The sequence below is a fragment of the Amblyomma maculatum genome, chromosome 4 (genome assembly GCF_055883805.1).
Source record: "Amblyomma maculatum isolate TAMU_Amacu chromosome 4, ASM5588380v1, whole genome shotgun sequence".
Lineage (NCBI taxonomy): Eukaryota > Metazoa > Arthropoda > Arachnida > Ixodida > Ixodidae > Amblyomma > Amblyomma maculatum.
This window is the reverse complement of record NC_139347.1, coordinates 172036794-172058725: the sequence shown is the minus strand read 5'-3', so window position 1 is coordinate 172058725 and position 21932 is coordinate 172036794. Positions and strand designations below refer to the sequence as shown.

At 46.2% G+C, this 21932-nt stretch overlaps 2 protein-coding genes across 7 annotated transcripts in view; one reads left to right on the top strand and one right to left on the bottom strand.

The window, feature by feature from the left end:
- Positions 1-11449, bottom strand: part of LOC146193491 (uncharacterized) — a 54794-nt gene extending 43345 nt beyond the window's left edge. For 4 of the 6 annotated variants that reach the window (XR_014706847.1, XR_014706846.1, XM_084602782.1 and 1 more), the window contains exon 1: positions 11265-11449. Coding sequence is in view for 2 of the 6 variants with exons in the window: in XM_084602782.1 (XP_084458908.1) it covers positions 11265-11307 (43 nt within the window). In the remaining 4 variants the exon portion in view is untranslated. The remainder of the gene's footprint in view (positions 1-11264) is intronic. The other 2 variants (XR_014706849.1, XR_014706848.1) reach the window with 1 other exon arrangement.
- Positions 11450-21263: 9814 nt separating this feature from the next.
- Positions 21264-21932, top strand: part of LOC146193486 (uncharacterized) — a 402043-nt gene continuing 401374 nt past the window's right edge. Inside the window, exon 1 of the mRNA XM_084600565.1 lies at positions 21264-21610. Coding sequence (XP_084456691.1) covers positions 21281-21610 — 330 coding nt within the window. The 5' untranslated portion in view covers positions 21264-21280. The remainder of the gene's footprint in view (positions 21611-21932) is intronic.

The window sequence follows — 21932 nt, the reverse complement described above, 5'->3', positions numbered from 1 at the left end:
CATCTCACCAACGCCGACTCGGATTCATCGCTACCGCCCAGGGAGCTGACAGCCCTCGTTCACGAAACGGGTGACGAGCGCTGCGTTACCAACTCCTTGGCACAACCCTGTTGACGGTGGGCTACTGTGTGATAACCCCACCGGCACAACATTGGTGGCAGTTGCAGGATCCACTGGCACAACCCTGTTGACGGTGGGCTACTGTGTGATAACCCCACCGGCACAACAGGCTACATGCGCACCAACAAGAGAGGAGCGGAATTACACAACACCCTTCAGATGCAGGGCCTCTCTATATATAATGATCTCAGCACACCTACAAGAATCGGCAATAGTGTCACCACCGATACTAGCCCAGACCTTACATTCGGCCGAAACCTTCCAACACTGGTATGGAGCAACTCGAATGAGACCCTGGGCAGTGACCATTATATAATAACTATAGAGCTTGACTTTGCCAAAAAAGCTAAAATCTACCGTGTCCGGCAAACTAGCTGGGATAATCTGCGTAAGCACAGAGAGGCCAGAACATTAAAGACCCCCTTTAACTTTCACACATGGATGACACAGCTCAAGGAGGATGTCCAGGCTTTCACGCAAACTTTAGACGCCACCCCCGAGACTCCCATTGCAGATAGTAGGTTAATGCACATTCTCGAAGCACAGAAGAGTATCCTTGCGCGCTGGAAAAAACATAAGCATAATCGAAAGCTTAAACTGGCGCAAATTCAAAAGCAAGTAGAGGAGCACAGCGCCGCCCTCAGTAAACATAACTGGCACCAAATATGCGATGGGTTGCGAGGTAATCTCTCCTCCTCCAGGGCCTGGCATCTTCTTCGACACATGATAGACCCCACACAAACTAAAAAGGAAACTCGGCTTACCCTCAAAAGGCTTATCCATAAACATCGATGTAGTCAGCAATTGCTCTTAGCCCAACTGCAATCAACTTATACTACTGTGGGCCAAGCAATATCCTATCCAAACTACATAGGCCCTGATCAACCCTCCCTAGATGCCGCCATTATGGAGATCGAAGTTAGATCAGCCCTCCTTAAGCTACGCAACTCAACCCCTGGAGAGGACAAAATCACCAATGTCATGCTCAGAAACCTAGATGACCGTTCTATTTCCCTGCTCACTGAATACTTTAACGAGTGCTGGGAAGCGGGGCAGCTACCGGATGAATGGAAGCACGGTAAAATAATATTCATTCCTAAACCAAACAAGCCCATAAATGCCCAAAATCTCAGTCCCATCTCCCTGACATCATGCCTGGGGAAACTCTTTGAGCGTGTCATCCTCAACCGTCTTACGCAACACATGGAATGCCATCGACTGTATCCCCATAGCATGATAGGTTTTCGAGCTCATTTATCGGCTCAGGACGCCCTACTACAGATTTCAGATGCTATCCTCAGTGATATGCCACACCACACCAGAGCAATACTGGCAGTAGACCTCACCAAAGCATTTGATAAGGTCACGCACAGTGCTATCCTGCAAAGCATTCAAGAGCTGCAGCTAGGGCCTAAGGTCTATAACTATATCAGGGCCTTCCTGAACGGACGCACCGCCTCCCTGCATATAGATGATATACAGACCCCCTCTTTCACACTTGGTAACATTGGCACCCCGCAAGGCGCAGCGTTGTCGCCATTCCTTTTTAATATTACCATGATCCCGCTGGCAAAGGCTTTAAGCAGTATCCCACACTTGGGACACACCATTTGCGCCGATATCACGGTTTGGACCACATACGGCTCGGATGGAGACATAGAATCTACACTTCAAGAAGCGGCCACAGCTATATCTACCCACACGGAAAAATTTGGGCTTGAATGCTCCCCGACAAAGTCAGCACTCTTTCTACTCCGGCCGCGGCGTGTTCCTACCGCCCCCATAACAATTTATTTGCACGATACTCCCATACCACAAACCCCCAACCTCCGCATTCTTGGTCTGAACTTACAGGACACGGGGAAAAACGACCTTACCCTGACGGCACTAAAACAGTCTACTTACTCCGTCATCCATCTTTTGAGAAGGGTTTCAAACTCACGAGCCGGCCTAGATGAAGCTGAAAATTTAAAGGTACTACATGCCTTTGTGCTCAGTCGTATTCTTTACACCTCTCCTTACCTGAACCTCTCCTGTGCAGACAAAGATAAAATCAACGCCTTAATCCGCATGGCTACCAAAGCAGCGCTCAACCTACCGAAGACCACTAGCACGGACAGGCTCTTAAAACTAGGAATGCACAACAATATACAAGAACTTATAGAGGCACATCGGTACACACAGTACCTTCGGTTGGCTGGCACGCAAACAGGACGACATATACTGGACACTCTCGGCATTCGCATACCCGCACATGCTGAAGAGTTAAACCCTCTCCCTCAGGCCGTGCATTCAACGCTTATCCTCAAACCTCTTCCTAAGAACGTCCACCCAGAACACCATCGATCCCGCCGCGTCGCGCGAGCCAAAGCTCTCCATAAACACTATGGGACTGCAGAGGATGTCCGCTGGGTGGACGCCGCCAGTGGTTCAGACCATTCGGTAGCTGTGGCCTTCAATCCAGCAGCCCCCCACACACTCACTTCATAGACCCTCCCTGTAACTCGGAAGAAGCAGAGGAAGTGGCTATAGCCTTAGCAATCGCCCAAACAGATGCGGCTTACATACTTAGCGACTCCAAAACAACCATACTTAACTTTGCCCGCGGACACGTCCATCCTTCCGCGTGGCAAATATTGAGAATGTGCACCCTGAATTCTGACAGGCGTATTGAGCTTATATGGGTGCCGGCTCATTCTGGCAATCCCGGAAATGAGGCCGCCGATAACATAGCCCGAGGACTTATTAGCCGGGCAAATGGCGACCCATGCCGGGACTTCTCAAGGGAGCGGGCACATACATTTTCTGAGCTCACACAGCAAGCACGCCTTGCCCGTCGACTCTACCCCCCTCCCCACTCCCAGCTGTCGCACTCCCAACAAATCCTCTGGAGGCGTCTTCAAACCCGAACGCTTCTCACCTCTCAACGCCTATCCTACTACCGACCCGTTTCCCCTGAATGCACTCTCTGTGGAGAGTTGCACGCCACCTTGGACCACATTCTTTTCGGCTGCCCTGCCGATCCTCCCCCGCAGGGACAGCCCGCCATCGGATCATGGGAGGAGTGGGAGACCCTCCTTACGTCGCAGGACCTGGACATACAACGTCGCTGTGTGGACCGGGGTGCCAGTGCCATGGCCCTACGTGACCTGGACACATGCACGTAATGTGAGGGCTTTGCGGTGGCCCTGGGCCCTTGAAGGGTCCAAACTCGCTCGTTTAATAAAGTTTTTTCCTCCTCCTCCTCCGGTACGTATTGAGTGGGTCCCGCGGGGCCTTTTGCTTTCCCAATGTCACGCAGACTTAGCAAACAACTCATCATTACCATGGCTTCTTGATGAGGACGAAGTTAACGTCCTTTTATCAAGGCGCACCTCTGGTGACTCACATGTGCTCTTATCCCTCCATGGGTGGTAATCCACCCCCGTGGTCTCACCCATGCAGAGGAGGTTGCGCTTAGGAGGATCCGGGTCGGTGTGGCCCTCACACCAGCTGTCACTCGGACGTGGTCTTACTTCCGACATTTATATGCCCATCCAGGTTGTCCGATATGAAAAGACGAAAATGCTGTAGCCGACTACACCACTTGCTGTGGGACTGCCCAGCTCTGAAACCGACACGACTCCTGTACTTGATGATAGCTAGCATTTAGGCAAGTAATCCTCCCTCGTATATCGCATGGACACCGGGAGCACGTCATTGCTCACTCCTGGACCTCATAAAATCAACCAACCTTTCTCCATTCATATAAATATTTTATTTTTCATCTCTTACCCCATTGATGCCCTGAGGCAATAAATAACGTTACAACTAAACTTTAGTTTATTGTTCTGAACCTGATTACACAGGCACTAGGTCGAAAAAACACAAAAAAACAACACTTCAAACATAGCACAATCATCTCCAGTTTGCATTCCGTTTCTCAAATCCTTCATCTTATTGTGGCAGCTCAAACGTGACATTTCGTTTACGCCGAGGTGCAGAGTGGGGTTATTAGCACATAAGATTGCACATTTTGAAATCTCCGGGGGCTCTACCTTCACCCTTCTAGTGATGCTGCGTAACATGCGTATAATAGCTTTTTTTCTAGGGCAGTGGGGTAGCTCACTGTCCACCATGCAAGGCAAGTTCCTCTGAGTTTGGTTTTGTTAGATTCTTTTATATTGTTACGGGGATAGTTCAGCTTGAGGTTTCAGAGAGCGGAGAGAGAAAGGCAAGGCTTTCACAGAGCAGGCCGTTCCTGCAGGCACCAGTCGACACTGCTCGAACGTCGTCGTCATCGCCCAAAACTACTCAGATTCTTTTTCCTTCTTATGCGCATATCAGAGAATGCATCGCCTAATGTAACACTGCCCCGCTGGCTGAAAAGCGCCGTCTTGGTGCGTACTAGCGTCCAAACCAGGGAACATGTAGTACGGCTTTAGGCGTGCGACATGGACTGTCTCGGTGCGTGGTGTAGAGGTATTGCGTGCGGGATGCAAGGGCGCCATTTCTTATGTCACTGGCGTAACTTGTCGTAATATACGGTAGGGTCCCGTATAACGGGGCAAAAGTTTTTCCGAGAGGCCGACGCGGCGAGCTGGGATGCAAAGCAGCACGAGAGACCCGCAAGAATACTGGGTGTTGCGATGACAGAAATCCTAGCAACGTTTCTGGGAGTGCTGGGAGGCTGTGAGTCGGTTGCGAACAACAACGCGGGCAGCATCAGCTCGGGCTATGGCGTCACGAGCATATGAAATGGCAGTGGCGACAGACGGGAGCAGGCTGTCAAAAGAAAGCAGAGGTTCACGGCAGTATTGAAGATTGAAGGGGGAGTAGCCGATACTGTATGACCGCAAAAGGCCGGCAAGGGCACTGGCATAGTCGGGGCGCAGGTCAGTGGCAACCATGGCTGAGATGCGGTCCTCCGGACTATGTGACGGGAGAGGTTGGGCACGTACTTCGGCGTGACGGTCGGACAGTACTGCAGATATAGTAAAGCTGGCAAAGGTGATAGCTCGGCAAGAAAAATGCTTTCCGGGAGAACTTGCGAATACTGCTGAAGTCTAGCACGGGAATGTAAGTGAGGTTATTCGCGACGTGTACAATGTTATGAGGTAGCACAATGTTCGCTGTAGAGTGACGTCGGTGAGGGGGTTGACAACGTAGTCACCGTAAGGAAGGGAAGGAAAGGGTGACATGGGTACGTATATTGCCGCCTTGGGAGGTAGGCGAGTAAATGTACTGGAGCGAGGACGAGGCTGGGAATGGTCAGCACTAGGGTTGTGGACACAATGAGGCAGGGCTAGGCGTAGAATTCCGGAGGAACAGTCAATGTGAGCGGAATGGGCTGTTAGAAAGTCTAGGCCTAAAATGACGTCTTGAGGACAGGTAGTAAGGACGACGAAGAGCACAGGGACGTGGTGGCCGGCGATGCTAACGCGAGCAGGGCACATTCCGATGATGGTAGCAGTGTTGCCATCAGCAACACGAACTGTAGAGATGTTAGCGGGTGTAAGAACATTTTTGAGGCGCTGGCGGAACGAAGAACTAAGGACTGAAATATGGGCTCCAGTGTCAATGAGAGCGGGCACAGGGACTTTACGAGGACACTGATCAGGTTGCGGCGTGGTGCAATGGTCGAAACACATTTGGCTGTCCGGGTTGATAACGTACGATAGTAGTGATTCGGACGATAGTAGTGAGGTTGTTCTGACTTGAAGGCTGCTGCAAAGTGGGCAGATCGTCACATGAGGATGTAGTCGCCATGTTGCGAAGGCGCTCATACCGATGGACGACGCGGCGCTGCTTCGCCTGTTCGAAACGGCGACAGACTTGTAGGACTGAGTCCACCGTACAGCAGCCTTTGCAGTGAAGTATATTGAATGCATCATCAGCGTCACGTGCGGGCGTTGCGTTGCCTAGTTTCCCTAGTAAAGGCCTTGGTACGTTGGGGACAAGCTGCTGCGAGGAGTAGGTGATTGAGAACGGAGGGCTTGAGGTGATGGCGAACGGCTGGGACGAAGGGCTTGCTCAATGTTCTCGGTGCGAAGCTCTGCTGGGGTGACAGAACCTCGCCGTGGTGCATAGTAGTCATGGTGAACAGGGCTACAATAGGGGCGAGAGGGGGGAGCCGGGCGGCTGCGGCAATAGTGGGATGTATGGCCAGCCCGACAGCAGACAAAGCAAATAGGCCTATCGTCAGATGTGCGCCACTCCGTAGGATTGCGGGTAGGGTAGCGCGGCGCGTAGGGCGGTCTTGTGGCAGCAGCAGCAACCACTGGTAGTGGCTGTGGTGCAGGGGGTGGCGTGGTACGATTGGAGACGAGGCCTACATTCGCGAATTCTTGGTGGACGACAGCCTGTATCATAGCTATTGTTGGCTCTGAAGGAGGTGTTGCAAGTGTAACAGGCGTCAAGGCCTCGATTTTCCTACGGACGATAGCAGTGAGGTTGTTCTTACTTGAAGGCTGCTGCAAAGTGGGCAGATCATCACATGAGGATGTAGTCGCCGTGTTGGGAAGGTGCTCAAATCGATGCACGATGCGGCGCTGCTTCGCCTGCTCGACACGGCGACAGATTTGTAGGACTGAGTCCACCGTACAGCAGTTTTTGCAGAGAAGTATGTTGAATGCGTCATCAGCGATACCCTTAAGTCTATGGTTCACTTTATCATCTTCGGTAATAGAGGTTTTCACCTTTCGACACAGGGCGAGGACGTCCTGTATGTAGGCGAGGTATGATTCGGCTGACGATTGAGCACGCATTGCCAGGTCTTTATTTGCTGCTAGAGCTCGCCCAATCGGCTTGCCGAACAAGTCCCGAAGTTTTTGTTTGCAGATATCCCAAGAAGGCATCTCCTTTTCGTGGTTGATAAACCAGGTCTTCGCCGTTCCCACTAGGTAGAAGACGATGTTGGCAAGCATTATGCTAGCATCCCACCGGTTGTTCTTCCTGCACCTTTCGTATTCATGGAGCCAATCTTCAACATATGTCTTGTCTTCGCCGTTAAAGATGGGCGGATGGCGGATTTTGTGCGATACCATGGGGCCAGGTGGAGTTTGCGTAACTGGTGATGCGTCCTGGGATACCATGCTTACTGTGGCAGTCGGTGGGGTGAGGTCGGGGTGATGGCGTCCACTACGTAAATCCAGGTTTCTTGCGCAGAAATACCAGGAGCTGTGGCAAGGGGATTGAAAGCGCCTGCCCCAAGATGTTACTGGGGTAGTTCAGCTAGAGGTTTCAGAGAGCGGAGACGGGAGACAAGGCTTTCACAGAACAGGCCTTTCCTGCAGGCACCAGTCGACACTGCTCGAACATCGTCGTCTTCGCCCAAAACTACTCAGATTCTTCTTTTTCCTTCTTATGCGCATATCAGCGCATGCATCGCCTAACGTAACAATATTCTTGAAATCTTATTCAGAAGCCTGTTGTTTGCTTCATTGAAGTTGTTCCGAGCGGCAGGAAAATGGAATACACCCCTACTTTTTCACAATCTACTGCACACGGATAGTGCCTCGTCACGCCGTCGTGCTCACGTTTGTGTCGAAATTTTCGGGGTCGGAAGGCTCTTTTGGGCCCAGCAAAAAAGATATAGACCCTCGTTCCATTTCCTGTTTTTCTCAATTTGTTGTCAAACAGAATGGGACTACGTTATCAGAGTGACATTTCTGCGACAATCGTTATCAGAGTTACATTTCTGCGACAATCATTTGTAGCGGGCCCTTTCGTAATTGTTTAAAGGGACAAAACACTAGAATTTAGATTTCAAAATTGTCGGCGCAGTGGAAAGATCGTTGTCCAAAACAATCGAAACCGAAGCGGTTTTTGTAGTAAGGCTGTAAAATTTTTACCGAGTTCTTTTCAATCAGGGCATGCGCCCATTTTTGTGTTGTCCGATGCTTGATAGCATGAGCAGCGCAGGCAATGACGATTGGTGGTCAACAAGATGCACCGAAAACAAAAAAATTTCACTCCGCTAAGCAGTAATGAGACCTTTGTTGCTTAGAGTAACGTCCTGTTTAGCTTCATACTCAAGGCTTTACGGACAATTAACGTACTCCTCGTCGACGAAAGTTTTAGCAGGCACCAACATCGCTTCATTCACAAACCTCCAAACACTGTGGGTCCATCTAGTGATAAAACCGGGAAGCATGCACATATTGGACCACCTTACAGCACCATGGACGGAAACATTGGTAACGGATCCACAACCCCTTCCACCCGAGTCCAAAGGGCCAGGAAGAGATCACCGACAACGCCACATAATTGATACACAAGACCAACACATCGGTCTCCGCACTTATACCGACGCTGCCCTATATCATGATGATGACACCGGCATCACGTTTGCGACTCTACCTGCTACAAGGAGGGTTCACAGCTGCACGCTACTAGCCCCAGTGGTCGCAGGTACTGGTCGGCAACTGAACTCGAGTTAACGGCCATCGACAAGGCACTTCGACACTGCACCAAAGGAACATATATTATGGTGAGGTTACCCAAAAAAACATAAAATAATGTGCCTCTGCCCGTGCCATGCACCAAAGGAAAAGATCGTTTCATCCCCATCTAAACCGCCAGTCAAGAGGCTATAATAACTCTGCAAGCCCGTTCTTAAAAGACCTCAGTGCAACGCCGCATCAAACAGTGGTGCCGCTACCTGCGAGAGACCTCACAAGTCTCATACGGAGTCATTGGACACCTGTACATCACACACAAGGAACCGGGAACAGGACGGTCCATGAGGCCGCTTGCGCGCAGCTAGAGGAAGACCGCCGGCACAGACTTGATGTGGTCCCGTCTAACTCGGACCACCCTTACTGTTCTCCCGTTTCCTTTATCATACCGGACTCTGTCATTCCGCGGTTTAAATATGAGTGGAGGGGTTTGTTGCGTCACCTTGTCCCGATATTACTCCTGCGATCTCTTCCGGCCTCTCTCGTCCTGCCCAAATTCTGACACTCAGAAGATCAGCTACCCCAACTGCCCTGCTGACTCCGTTCACAGGCAGCAATTGATCTGGACCTGTCCTGCACGGTTAACCTCCGAGCCCGCTCCACATTTGCTCACCACATTCAGACTTACGACGACTAGACAGCCCCCAATACCAAAGCCAAGACAATCCTCTTCCCCTCCAGGCCTCAGGTCACCCTCATGAATAAAGGTTTATGAATGAATGAATGAAAGAAGGGATGGGTTTTATTTAAGGACGCAGTGGAGAGGGCTCACAATATAATAAATTATGATCAGCAAACCTAGAAGAAAAATGAATACTGTGCACTTCCGAAAATCACCCATATTTTGATAACACATGGTCAAGTGAGGTACTAAAGTGAAAGTAATAATGTTTCTCCGTAAGATAGCGCCTCAGACTTGTCATGGCAAATTATAATTGTAAAACCTCTTTTCTTTGATAGTGTTCGATCTTTACTGTATAAGTAAGGTCATTTCATCTACTCCATTTTCTCATTATATAATTTGCCCAGTGTTCTGTCTTTTTAAGTATGCCCCCAGAAACAGGCTTTAGGAGATGGGCTGTATTTTCGGCTTGTTCCAGACGACGGTTTGACTGTGAAAGGCTTATTTACCTGCCGGCATGACTTACTTTTCAAGAGCATTCACGAAGCACGACACCACAATGACTCTATTTACTAGTTTTGGGTGCGCAACAGAAAATGCGAGGACTGGCTTCTTTCCAGTCTCACAGGCTCAGCTAGCTCGCAGTCGAAGAAGATTCCGAAATCTAACAACCCGATGTGCCCAATGACAAGGTACTGCTGTGTCACCATCAACGATTGAAGACAGTCGGAAACCGTGCTAAAGTTTCGGACACTCGTGCGTTTACACGGCTATTGTCATCGTTTAGAATCACAATAAAAAGGTTCACGAACCTAAAGCGTTTTCTATTTCAAAGTTATCGCATCGGTCCCGTAGCTTGCGCATCAGACATGAAGGCATATATTGTTCAGAATGGCCGCGACACAAGAACAAATAAATCCCGCTTCGAAGAGAAGCAATATGGACACCGATCTCTAGAAATTTGGACTTCAGTAAAGATTACAAGCAGCTCCAAAAAGGTGCTAATCGCCCCACCTGATGCATTGAGAAATCACACAGCACTTTAGAGTTCCATAGAACCTGACACATCGGAGAATAGGTCGTCATGTGGGATAGAATAATGCAAGTCTCATATCCCCAAATATGGCAGTGAAACTGCCTCTATGTCTGCCTTTTTCGGTTGTAAATTTTTTGATCAGAACCTTTGAATTTGAAACGAATTTCAGCACCGAGGAGATTTCGAAAAATTCGCAGAAACTATGCTAGATGCTTCTGCGATCTCCGTTCACCAAAACACTAACACAAAAATGGCAGTCAAGCTTTCATTATTTGTGCCCAATAGAGGTGCCTGAAGACAACATTGAAAGAACGTAGAAGAAATGTATTGGACCGAAAACCAGCTGAACCTGTCTTCTTTTGTATATAGCCACTCCGAAGAATTTATACATGCCCTTGAAAAAATAGCTATTCTTAGCAAGTGCCAGGACACCACCACAATACTGGCATTAGAGGTTCTGGTTATTTAAAAATTCTCAGTAACCAATTATGCACTATAATGAAAATGCGCCATAGTTAACACTACTGATAAGATGAACAATTGAAGAAACAGGAAAGAAAATAGAGAAAATCGTGCCACAGATGCGGTAAGGGTAGGTTTTTCGTTTTGTTTGTTTGAACCTAGTGCATATATATTCTGGTTCAGGGCTGCACAAATACAAAGTTAGTCAGCGCTTGTGTTTTCATTCTTCGCTTTCCTTCTATGGTACTACTCCGTTGCAGTCTCGATCATGCAAACCTTAACTAGCCAGTCACTGTTCCAAAAATGAACAGCCTCAAAATGTGTAATTAAAACCTCTAAATTTAACTCTTTATTTAATCACTGCATGAGCATTGAAACAGCTGATATCGGAATGGTAAGCAAGTGTATGCAAGATATGTACGACTTTGATAATAGACTGTGCGCGTTGATCTCAAGGCTGCGAAACGTTTGCTAGGTATTGCCGCAACCAACTGCCGGTTTTGGTTTTAGAAACATACAAAAATTATCACCGAAAGCTAGTGATTCGGTGTTATGGAAGCATTCGTATCTTTAAACACCAGCTTACCGAACAAAACGCATCCGCTCAATGTGATGGTGATGAGGTTCATGGATCTTTCTAATGAAGGTTCGTGACTCCTTCTGAATGAATCTGTTAGCGGAATTCCAAGCGACACGAACACTGTCGAGAACAGCCAGCACGAGTATTCTTTTGAACACTGTGTATTAGAGACTGGAAAAGTTTCACTTATCTTTTATAGTTTAGTTTTTTGACCTGAGGTTCAATATGAAGGAATGCATTTTATGATCGTCACGGAAACATGGAGTGAACTCTTAGGGAGATGTTAAGAAGAATAACTGATTGTCGTACGATATAGAGGATGCAGAAGTTCAATGCAGCAAACATTGGCATCTGGAGAACGGCAGTTGTTGTGGGCCTGATCGATAACCTAGTACAATACCAATTCTAGTATATTAGTGTCTACTTCATGGAAGACGCATTAACTACATTTGTGTATTTTTACCAATAAAGTGGAATGAATGTGAGATTGTTGCTTTAGGGTACCGTTTTACAGCCATGGCATGAGTACATATCTAAGTAATTCCATTCCGCCTCTCACAGGGTTTATTAAACGCCATGTTTCTTTAACCATAAAGCTAACAGCTTCTCGATATAATCGAAATAAAATAGACGGCACTATCACTCGGAACTCTCAATGACGTAAGCGCAAGTTCAGTGATGCAAGCGTAACATGTTATTATAATGCATGCAGGTCGCCTACGTCTAAACAACAAAGGAGAAACATTAGAAGAAAGGATTTACCTCAAGGCGGTAAATTTGTGGCTTAACTTAATATCCTCACACCGACTTGGTCATTAAAGAGAGAGGCGTGAAGTAGATCCAACCAAGGGACTAAAGCTCTCTTCCTTAATTATTCAGCGCATCTTCTGTTGGCGCTCACGCCATCTGTCGAGTAGCCACCATGGTTACCACAGTGAGAGGCATCTGGCTATATTAGTAGCATTTCCTTCTTTTTCGTATTATAATATATAATATATGTGGTATATAGTAGATTAAAGTTCGAAATCGCTCAACCGACTGAGTAGGCTGCTAGCAGCGTCCTCTCCATGGGGCAGGCTACCGCGAGGAACAAGGTCAGACTTATGTCAATGTTATTCCAGGTAGCCCTGCTGTGGACAATGACAGCAGCCTCACGCGACGCCCGTCCGAAAGAGCCATTGCTGCTCCAGCCTCACGTGCCGGAACAAGCTCCTCCTTCAGCCAGCGAGAACAAAGCGAGCGACGGCTGCCTTCCGCCATCCTTAGCTAGTACGAACTCCTTCGTCTGGCAACCTGGTGCTACCTCTAGCTGGGGCCACCACCCTTTTACGACCAGTTGGGACACGCAACCGCGAGGAACATGGTCAGACATCCGTCATTGTTATTCAAAGTTAGTTGCATGGCAAAGGCCACTTGTGCACGAACAAACGATCCTTGTTTGCTTGCGGTGTCATGTCCCATCAAGCTTCGCGACTGTGTACGAAGACATCTGTATCGCCTACTTTGTTCTTTCTGCCAAACATACTTGGACCTTTCGTTCCTACCCATCATATCGGGTGACGTGGAACTAAACCCCGGATTTTCTCCGGAACAAATTTCTCAAACTCTGTAGCGCCTTGAGTCAATTCTGGGCACAATACTGAGTAAAATAGCATTAATCCGTTCCGCTCAGAATAACATACTAAGTCTCAATAATGGCCTTTCCTGCCGCCTTGACATCCTCGAAAAAGCAGTAGAAAAGATTCAGGCAGCAGAGTCGAACACATCTTTTAGCTCGAATGGCGACGTTGTCAAGCTGACATCTGAAATCAGAACACTTCAAGAAAAGTACGAAAATGCGGAAAGTCGTCTGCGTCGATCAAATGTGCTATTCATTCGTATTCAAGATGCAAAAACAGAAACATGGGCTCAATCTGAAACACATATTGTTACTTTTTTATCGGAGAAAATAAACATCACCATCACAACCAAATACATTGAAAGCACACACAGGCTGGGCCGCTTTCAGGCATTGAAGAGTCGTCCACTATTGTAAAAGTTCTGCGTTTCAAAGATAAATTTAAATTTTTTGCGTCATCATCAAAACTGAAGGACACGCCTTTTTCTATTAGAGAAGACTTATGAGCATGAGTGCGTCTAGCTAGGAAAAATCTTTACTTGTATGCATCCCAATATAAATTCAAGTTTAAGATCCGGTGCGATAAACTGGTAAGTAATAATAACCAGTTCACCTACAAAGCTGAGTCCGATTCAGTCGTCGGAATGTCATAGCCATCAAATTACGCACGTGTTTCATTGGTTTCACATGCATCTTATATCAGTATTTACCCTTCAAAAACACTAACTGTTAACACAGTGTCCGTCATGCTGTCAAATGTTCGCAGTTACATGTGCAAAAAGGAAGCTCTGGAAACCTTTCTTGAAGATAAAGATACTGACATCGTAATAACTGAATAATCCTACGCCCAGAAATTCAGGACTGCGATCTTCTCAGTAATATCGTCACCTACAACATTCATAAGCATGACCGCGTAGGGCGTCGAGGAGGAGGCGTCTTGGTATTTATGAATACCAGACTCATCTGTTAGCGCATAGCAATTAACTGTAAACACGAAATTGTTTGCCTCCATGTTTCATTCCCGGCGAACACACTAATAATTATTTCTTGCTGCCGCGCACCTGACAGCGATAATTAATTCATTGATGAAATTCACTCTGTAATTTGAAACTTGCTTTCCCGCTTCCCTCTTGCGACTTTCTTACTGTCCGGTGACTACAATTTCCCTGATAAAGACAGGAATAATTTTACTGCTAAATCCACCCTATTAAAAACATTGCCACCTTGCTCACACGTTCAATTTCACTCAAATGGTCACTAGGCCAAAGCGAGGTTCCAACATTAGGAATTTGATCCTCGACAATAAATTTATGGTAATTAAGTCAGCTCAAAGCATAAATGGCGTACGCGATCACAACATACTCTTATTAGATCTCTCCTTTACGTTACAAAATCGTCAACCTCAAACAAAGTACATAAGGGACTACAACATAGCTAATTTTAACAAGATAAATACAGAACTAGATACTTCTGCAAAATTTTATTTCTCTCGCTAATTAAAGAACAGTTGAACAAAATTGGTCCTTATACAAACACAAATATTTTCTCTCATCGACAGGTACGTCCCCTTCATTCCCCTTGCATTCGAGTGGATGCCAGTAAGCCTTGGTTCCCCAATTCATTGCGCAGAATAGCGATAAAAAGTAATTTTAAAGAAGTTAAGAAAATTCTCTCCAGAATTGGTCTTCCTTCATCAAAGCACTACGTGAATGCACGGGCAAACTGAAGCGCTCCAAATGGAAGTGTTTTCACCCTGACCGTCTAACTATTCATCGAGACAAACCGCGAATATTTTGGAGCCTATTAACCCTGAAACGCTGCCCTACACACATTACATTGACCAATCCTGATGGCTGGCATGGCAGGGTATTCAGTGCGCTGAGGTCATGGACTCATATTTCGCTTCTGTGTTCACTCATGAACTCACTTCCGACATTCCCTTCCAATCATTTCTTAATTTGTCTGAAATGCAGCCGGTCACAATTCCATCGAAGGCATAGCAAAACTAATAGACAATCTTAAGATCTGTAGCAGTCCAGGCCACTACAATAATTTTCCTAAATATCTAAGAGGCGCAAACCTGATATCCTGTTTGATTTTACAGATAATTTTGAATCAGTCTATCGCCACATCATGAATTCCATGTGACTGGAAAATAGCACCGCAATCCCTGTACACAAATCTGGCAGTCGTTCTGACCCTCCGAATTACCGCTCTATTTCTTTGACGTGCGTCTCCTGCAGACTGCTAGAGCATGTGCTGTACTCAGCCATTGCATCACGCCTTGAAGCCAATTTTTCGTTCTTTCTGAAACAGGACGGTTTTAGTCCAGGCCTTTCATGCGAAACACAGCTATTGGAATTTTCAACAGACCATTACCTTAATATTGACTCCGGCTTTCAAACTGACGTCATTTATCTGGACTTTTCAATAGCATTTAACTGCGTAACCCATCATCGCAATATTGCTAAACTTTCGAGCCTCCGTTTTGACCCACCGGTTTTATAGTCGATCCACTCTCAGTTGTAGTTTTAGTTTGTGGGGTTTGCGTCCCAAAGCCACTTGGGCTATGAGAGGAACCGTAGTGCAGGACTCCAGAAATTTCGACCACCTAAAGTTTTTAACGTCTAATGACATCGCACAGCACACGGGCGCCTTGCTTTTTGCCTCCATCGAAAAGCGGCCACCGAGGCCGGGATTTCATCCCGCATCCTAGGGAACCTTTCTAACCGTTGGCAACGCACTCTAATTGACAATCACCATTCATCAGCTACAAACGTCATTTCGGGTGTTTCTCAAGTCTCTGTGCTCGGTCCTCGTCGTTTTTTTTTGGTATTAATTAATGACTTTCCTTGCACCATCTCATTATCAATTCACTTTTTCGCAGACGACTGCATCCTTTATCGACGCATATAATCAAACAACGACCAAGACCTCCTCCGAAATTACCTGAACGAAAACCGGTGGCTGATGACTCTAAACGTACCAAATGCAATTTCATGACAGTACCAAGTAATCGCAATAGCTTGAATTATCAGTAATCTTTAAGATCAATCCCTCTAACACAAGTTGATTCCTACCGGTACTTAGGAGTAACAATCACCAGCAAGCGTTCATGGTCCGAGCACATCTTAAACATAATAGCCGAAAGCTCGAAATCGCTCAACCGACTAAGAAGGTTGCTAGCCGTGTCCCCTCCATTTATCCGCAAACTTGCTTGCGAAACTTTCATTTGCACTAAACTTGAATATGCCTCACTCATTCATTACCCACAGAAGTCATACATAATTGACGCATTAGAATCAGTACAGGGTCGCGCGGCCCGATTTACTACCTTATGGTACGAACGTAGGACCAGTGCTTCGTGCATAAAATCATCGCTTGACTTACGCCACTATGTTCTCATGGTAGAATTGCAAACTCTCCTTTTCCACAAGTTATATTACAGTTTTCCTAACTTGCACTGCACACTCCTACTCCCTCCCAATAGAAAATTGCGTCGGCTTTTTAACAGTCTAAGCCTACAGCGTCTGCATGGTTCCACCGATGCATTTCATAAATCCTTCTTGCCATCCGCCATTGAACACTGGAATGGACTACCTGGGGCAATTGTAAATGAGCGTGATAAAATAAAATCAAAACCCTGCTTTCATCTTTATCTTCTTCCTTAGTCGCAATTTTGAGTACCACCTCTGCCCGTGTTGTATTTTTTTATATAGTTGAACATTTGTATGCAAAACAGTGTTCCCATTTTCCTCTTCTACATATAGCGCGATGGCCGCAATGCATCTATGATTGTTCATTCTTTCGTTTTATAATGATCTTTAGAAAATTTTGTTTGCCTTCTACACTGCTTTATTCCGAAGGTTCCTTTTGTTCGCGATTTCGTTTATTTTTGCTCGCTCTTATGTAATGGCCGCCTAGGGGCCCTCAAGGAAAATTAATGATGATGATGTGAGATTATTCTGAACATTCCAACCATGCTCAATGTTTTCAAAGCAGCAACTTTTATGAAGATTTATTATGTGCATTTAGAAGCATTGTATATAAGTCGATCAATCAAGGATTCATTGAATGACGAAGAGTTTTTCCAGATTTTAAAATTTGTGGCATTGATTGACAAAAATTATTTTTTCCAGTCATACTGCGGATTTTTGTTTGTTTTGTGCTGATGTTTTGAACGCTCGTGGTCCTGCTCAGCCATTTTTCACGCACATAATGCGGTACCTAGAGAGGAATAAATGTAAGGAAGAGACGATAATGAGAAAGGAAGAGCCGATCCCCATGTGTGGGTGTGCACATTCCGTTACTCGGTAAACAACATAGGGCTTGCGTGTGGTGAATAACTAACAAGCCGATTCAATTGGCTTTCGACGTGCCTCGTACAGGCAACAAACCTTACTCGTAATTTTGGGGACGCTGCGGGCTACACATTCACCACATACTCCGAAAAGAGACACCCGGCTTAAATTGTGCTTACATAGCCTTATCGCTGGCCTGCCGCCACATGTAGCTGCTATGTCTCCCGACGAGGTGCATCGATGTCCGCACTTGGAAACTTATGACTGCAGAAATGGAAGTTCGTCTGTTCGTGCAGCAATCAGATCGACGAGTGGCTTGCCGATTACCATTTGGAGTGGTGCAAGAATAAGTCGGACCCTTACTCTCGGCCGCGCAACATGGTTTTCGCTTTTGCAGGCATGGTCATAAGGTGGTAGAGCAAACACAATCACACATTGACGGCATGTAACTGATTCGTAGAAGATATTCAGAAGTTCCTCAGCGACTCTGATGCCATAAAGAAGCCCGCTAAAAAAATACTCAATCGGAGCTCTGCTTATCTGCGAGATATTCATAAAGTACCTAAAGGAACTTTTCAGTAACAGCGACGAGACACCCCAGTCAGCAATGTTCGGAGACCCAACCCTATAATCTCCCGACCGAACACTTTAAACCAATTCTATGAATCTCTTCGACTACTGCTAAACCTCATCGATGGGCAACTAATCAGTTATAGTGCCGCTCGAGTACATTGCTCGTTAAGCTGAACTAAAATCCCTGACAAATGACCCTGCGGCGAAGTCGTAAAATTTTCTGTTGAACAAATCTCATTTTATCACGGCACACCAGGTTTGTTCATAACAGGCATAGGTGCAAGTTTTTCAGCCGTGTTGACACCAACTATCCCATGCTACAGTCTAACATGCCAATGGCGTATATGAGAGCGTTGTCTGAGCAGCTCCAAATAAACTCTTATGTCTGCCGGTAACAGTGAGCCGCATGCACCCGGCCATATACTCCGCTCACTGTTCAACCTCTCAGATACCAGCGGCCGATCTCTACACACCAACTTTGGGCCTGTCCGCAACCGCGGTCATTATGAACCATCTTGGTCCCATGGACCCATTTAGATCTTCTTGGGAGGGTGCTCTGCTTGCCACCACCTAATAAACCAGCAAGGACTGATCACACGGGCGAGGCATGAGGCAGAAGCCAGAGGGCTCCGGGATATTAGGGAGCCCTTCCAAGATACAAGAGTTTTTGAAATAGTTTTTTGCCAATATAGTCCTTACTGTATGCCATACCCGGGACACCATCCCATTCAAGGTGATCTTCGCCTGAAACACAGCCATCTAGGAAAATACAAGCCTGCCCCTATCCCTAATTATTTATGGTAGAGAGTTTACGATAACGATGGAGGAAATACGCGGCAATGTCGATGCAACGTCACCATCGCCGCATACCTTTAGGGAGCTGAAGAAGCCCGATAACTGCGCACTGCGCAAACGTTCACGTTTTTCATCCGTATAGACCCATAATCATCATTCCTAGCCTTTGTTGGGAGCATGACGCGCTGTGTGCCAGGTTGTCCTAGAATAACAGAAAAGACCACCCCACCGACGCATCAAAGACCAGCAACTCACCGACACCTGATGCTACAGCTAACTTAGTACGACGCGACGCAGAGTACACGGCGCAAGGCCTAGCTTGGGTTTCGATGCCGATCCGCGTTGCGCACTGAATGAAAAACTGTTGTGGCGGTTCTTTCGTCCTTGCAAAGCATTTTGCTGCGCCACTGCAAAGTCATCCCCGACTGAGCAAGGGAATCCCACTGGCTACACGCGCACACCGCAATCAATTATATACTGCGTGATAAGCCCTAGCAGTCGTGCTAAAGGCCTCTTAATACCTAAATTTGTTATGTTTAGGTTAGCTGTTCTGTTTACTTTTCCTCAAAAGATTGCGCAAAAGAATGTGTACGCATTTGTTTGGCATGTTAATTGAAAAGTACCGTTGCGGAAGCAGACCAGCGCACGAGGGACAGTCACTCGCAGTGAGCAAGATCTTATCGATTTTCTGTGATGTGCCCTGCTAGCACGCTACGAAACGCTCCTTCTTAGTCATCTTTGCGCAAGATGACGTATTCAAGTTTAGATTTCCCGTTGTGAGCATAGTTTCTCAAAAACAGAAGATTTCTTTTTTTTTTCACTGAACGTAGGGAGTTTAAAAACAAACTTGATCAAGCAGATTTATTCCTAAATGACCTTAACCACTCTTTTCATATTATTTTCTTTAGTGAAACATGGTTTTTCTTAGATGATGAGTGTTCTTTTTTTATTGTTATGATCGTATATCCATAGGTCACACTTCAAATGTAGGTGGTGGAACTGCGATGTATATTCCCTTAGATCATAAATATAACGCACTACCTGAGTACAATATTTTCAGTGACTACATTGAATGTGTCGTTGTGCAGTTGTATAAATTTCTCGCAGTGGCGGTTTACTCCTTACCACCTGGATGCTTTAATGTTTTTATGCACTGTATGAAAAAACTGTTCGAACTGAGCCTTTAGTTAAAGCTACAGTGTGTTTGTATTGGCGATTTCAGTCTCAGTGCTTCATCAAATAGCTCAGGCTATTTGGGCCTACAACAGCTGTTTACGTCCTACGCGTGCAGCAACTTAATAGAAACACCAACCAGAGTAACTCCTACCTCTCAAAATACCTACACCTTTGTATCACAAGCTTTTTACCTGAAGAAGTGAAAGCAGGTACACTGATGTGCGATCTAAGCGAGTATTTGCCAATTTATGTCATTCTGCTTAATACAATGCCCAGTACAGATATGGATTAAATTTTTATCCGCCACTAATCTGATAGAAATATTTGGTTTTTAAAGATAATTCGCAAATAAAAGTGGGACACGATCTCATTGAACAAAAATGCCAATAAAGCTTACAAGGCTTAGCTTACAAGCGGACCATAGTTCCTGGAATCCATTTTGTGTTCTCGTTTTCTTCTACCTGCGCTCGTCTGGTCCCCCTTATGTGCAGCGTTTTCTAAGACACGTGTATATCTCCCATTTTCTACAACTAACTTTGACAAGGCTGTATTTCAAGTTTCGAAAATAACGACACAAGATAAGTTAAGCTAATTTTATAGCAGTGTATTTGCTATCAGGATGAAAGGATTGCGATACTGGCTCATAATGTGCATCCATTGGGGACCTGCTTTATGCGGAAGTTGGGACTGAGTTACGTGGTGGGCATTATTTGTTTTTTGGTAGATGTCAGGTTCGACTCCTGTGAATCGCAATTGTAGGGTCTCGTTTTACCTGGCCTGATAACATGAGAGCTCCAAATCAAGCACTAAGGAGACTGAAGTCAAGCCCAACTTTCATTAAAAAAAGGCGCCCTATGCGTCCAGTAATACAGCAGCTACTCACTCCTCACAATAAAAAAAAAAAAAAAAAAACACTTGAACTCGTTTTCTTTTTTTCTCCCGACCTCAGCACTACAACATGAGAAAGGCTGTTTTGAAGTCTTTGAAATTGGTCACAGTGCAATTTTTAAGCCCTCCAGGGCTATTTCATAGCATGAACTAAAAGCGATCTGCTTAGTTGCAAGTTCCAATGGGCTGCTTAGCAGGTTGAAGAATCAAAAGTAGCAAACAGAAATGGAGCAAATGAAGCACAACCTTTCATAGATAAACTTCTATTTTCCTTTTTCGCAGTATGTTCTATTTCCTCTGGCCTCTTTTCCTTTTATGAGGACAATATTATGTACATACATAAATTAAAAGCTTCATGCAAGAATTTCCGAACGAACAGCGCATGTTCGATGACCACAGCGCGATAGCACGAGGCCATCGCCGCTGCCGAACTGCCACATTCAAGGGCTTGATCAAATTTATCAATGATCCTGCTCAACTTCCATTCCTGTGCGATTGACCTCAAACACAGTGCTCTCGCATTCTCATTAAAATGCGTTAGTGTTACTGACAATTTTGTGTTGCCTAGTACAGGGGTCCCTAATTACGGAAATTGCTTACCTTGACCTTTTCTAAAGCTTCAACTTCCAACCCCATTGATCCAACGCCAAGGGCACGGCAGCAGGGCTTGTATGCAGATGGCTCATCCGTTCGTCTTCTTTCCGCAGATCATCACCAGCCTGCTGCTGATACCAGCGGGACATCAAGAAGTATATCAGCCTTTCGTGATCTACCACGCGCATGTGCTACAGAACAGCAGCTTTTTGCCGTCTCCTATCTTGCATCCCGCGGATTGGAACCAAACATCGTTTACTTCCAGCGACAGGACACTCTTCAAGCCATCCACCGTGGCGCTTCACACTTCTCAGGACATAAAAGCCGACAACGAGCCACCAGTTACCAAAGGGCACGGCAGCAGGGCTTGTACGCAGATGGCTCATCCGTTCGTCTTCTTTCCGCAGGTAAGAAGGCGCTATGGAAAATGCTTTCGCTCCGTGAGCGTTGTCTCGTCGTGCTGCCGTGCCCTACGGTACTTCTCGGTTCTCTCAGTGACATAGTGTATCTTGCAAATTTACTATTGCTTTCAGGTGATGTAGAGACCAATCCCGGGCCCGACTTGTCAGATCTTGCCGAACAACTAACTCAAATCGCCGCAGACATAAAGACAATAAAAGAAGAACGACTGACATCTATCGATAATAAACTAGAACGCTTAGCATGCCTTGAAAAGAATGTTTCAGCCTGCACTGAACACGTCGCTAGCTTGCAAAAAACTGTAACTTC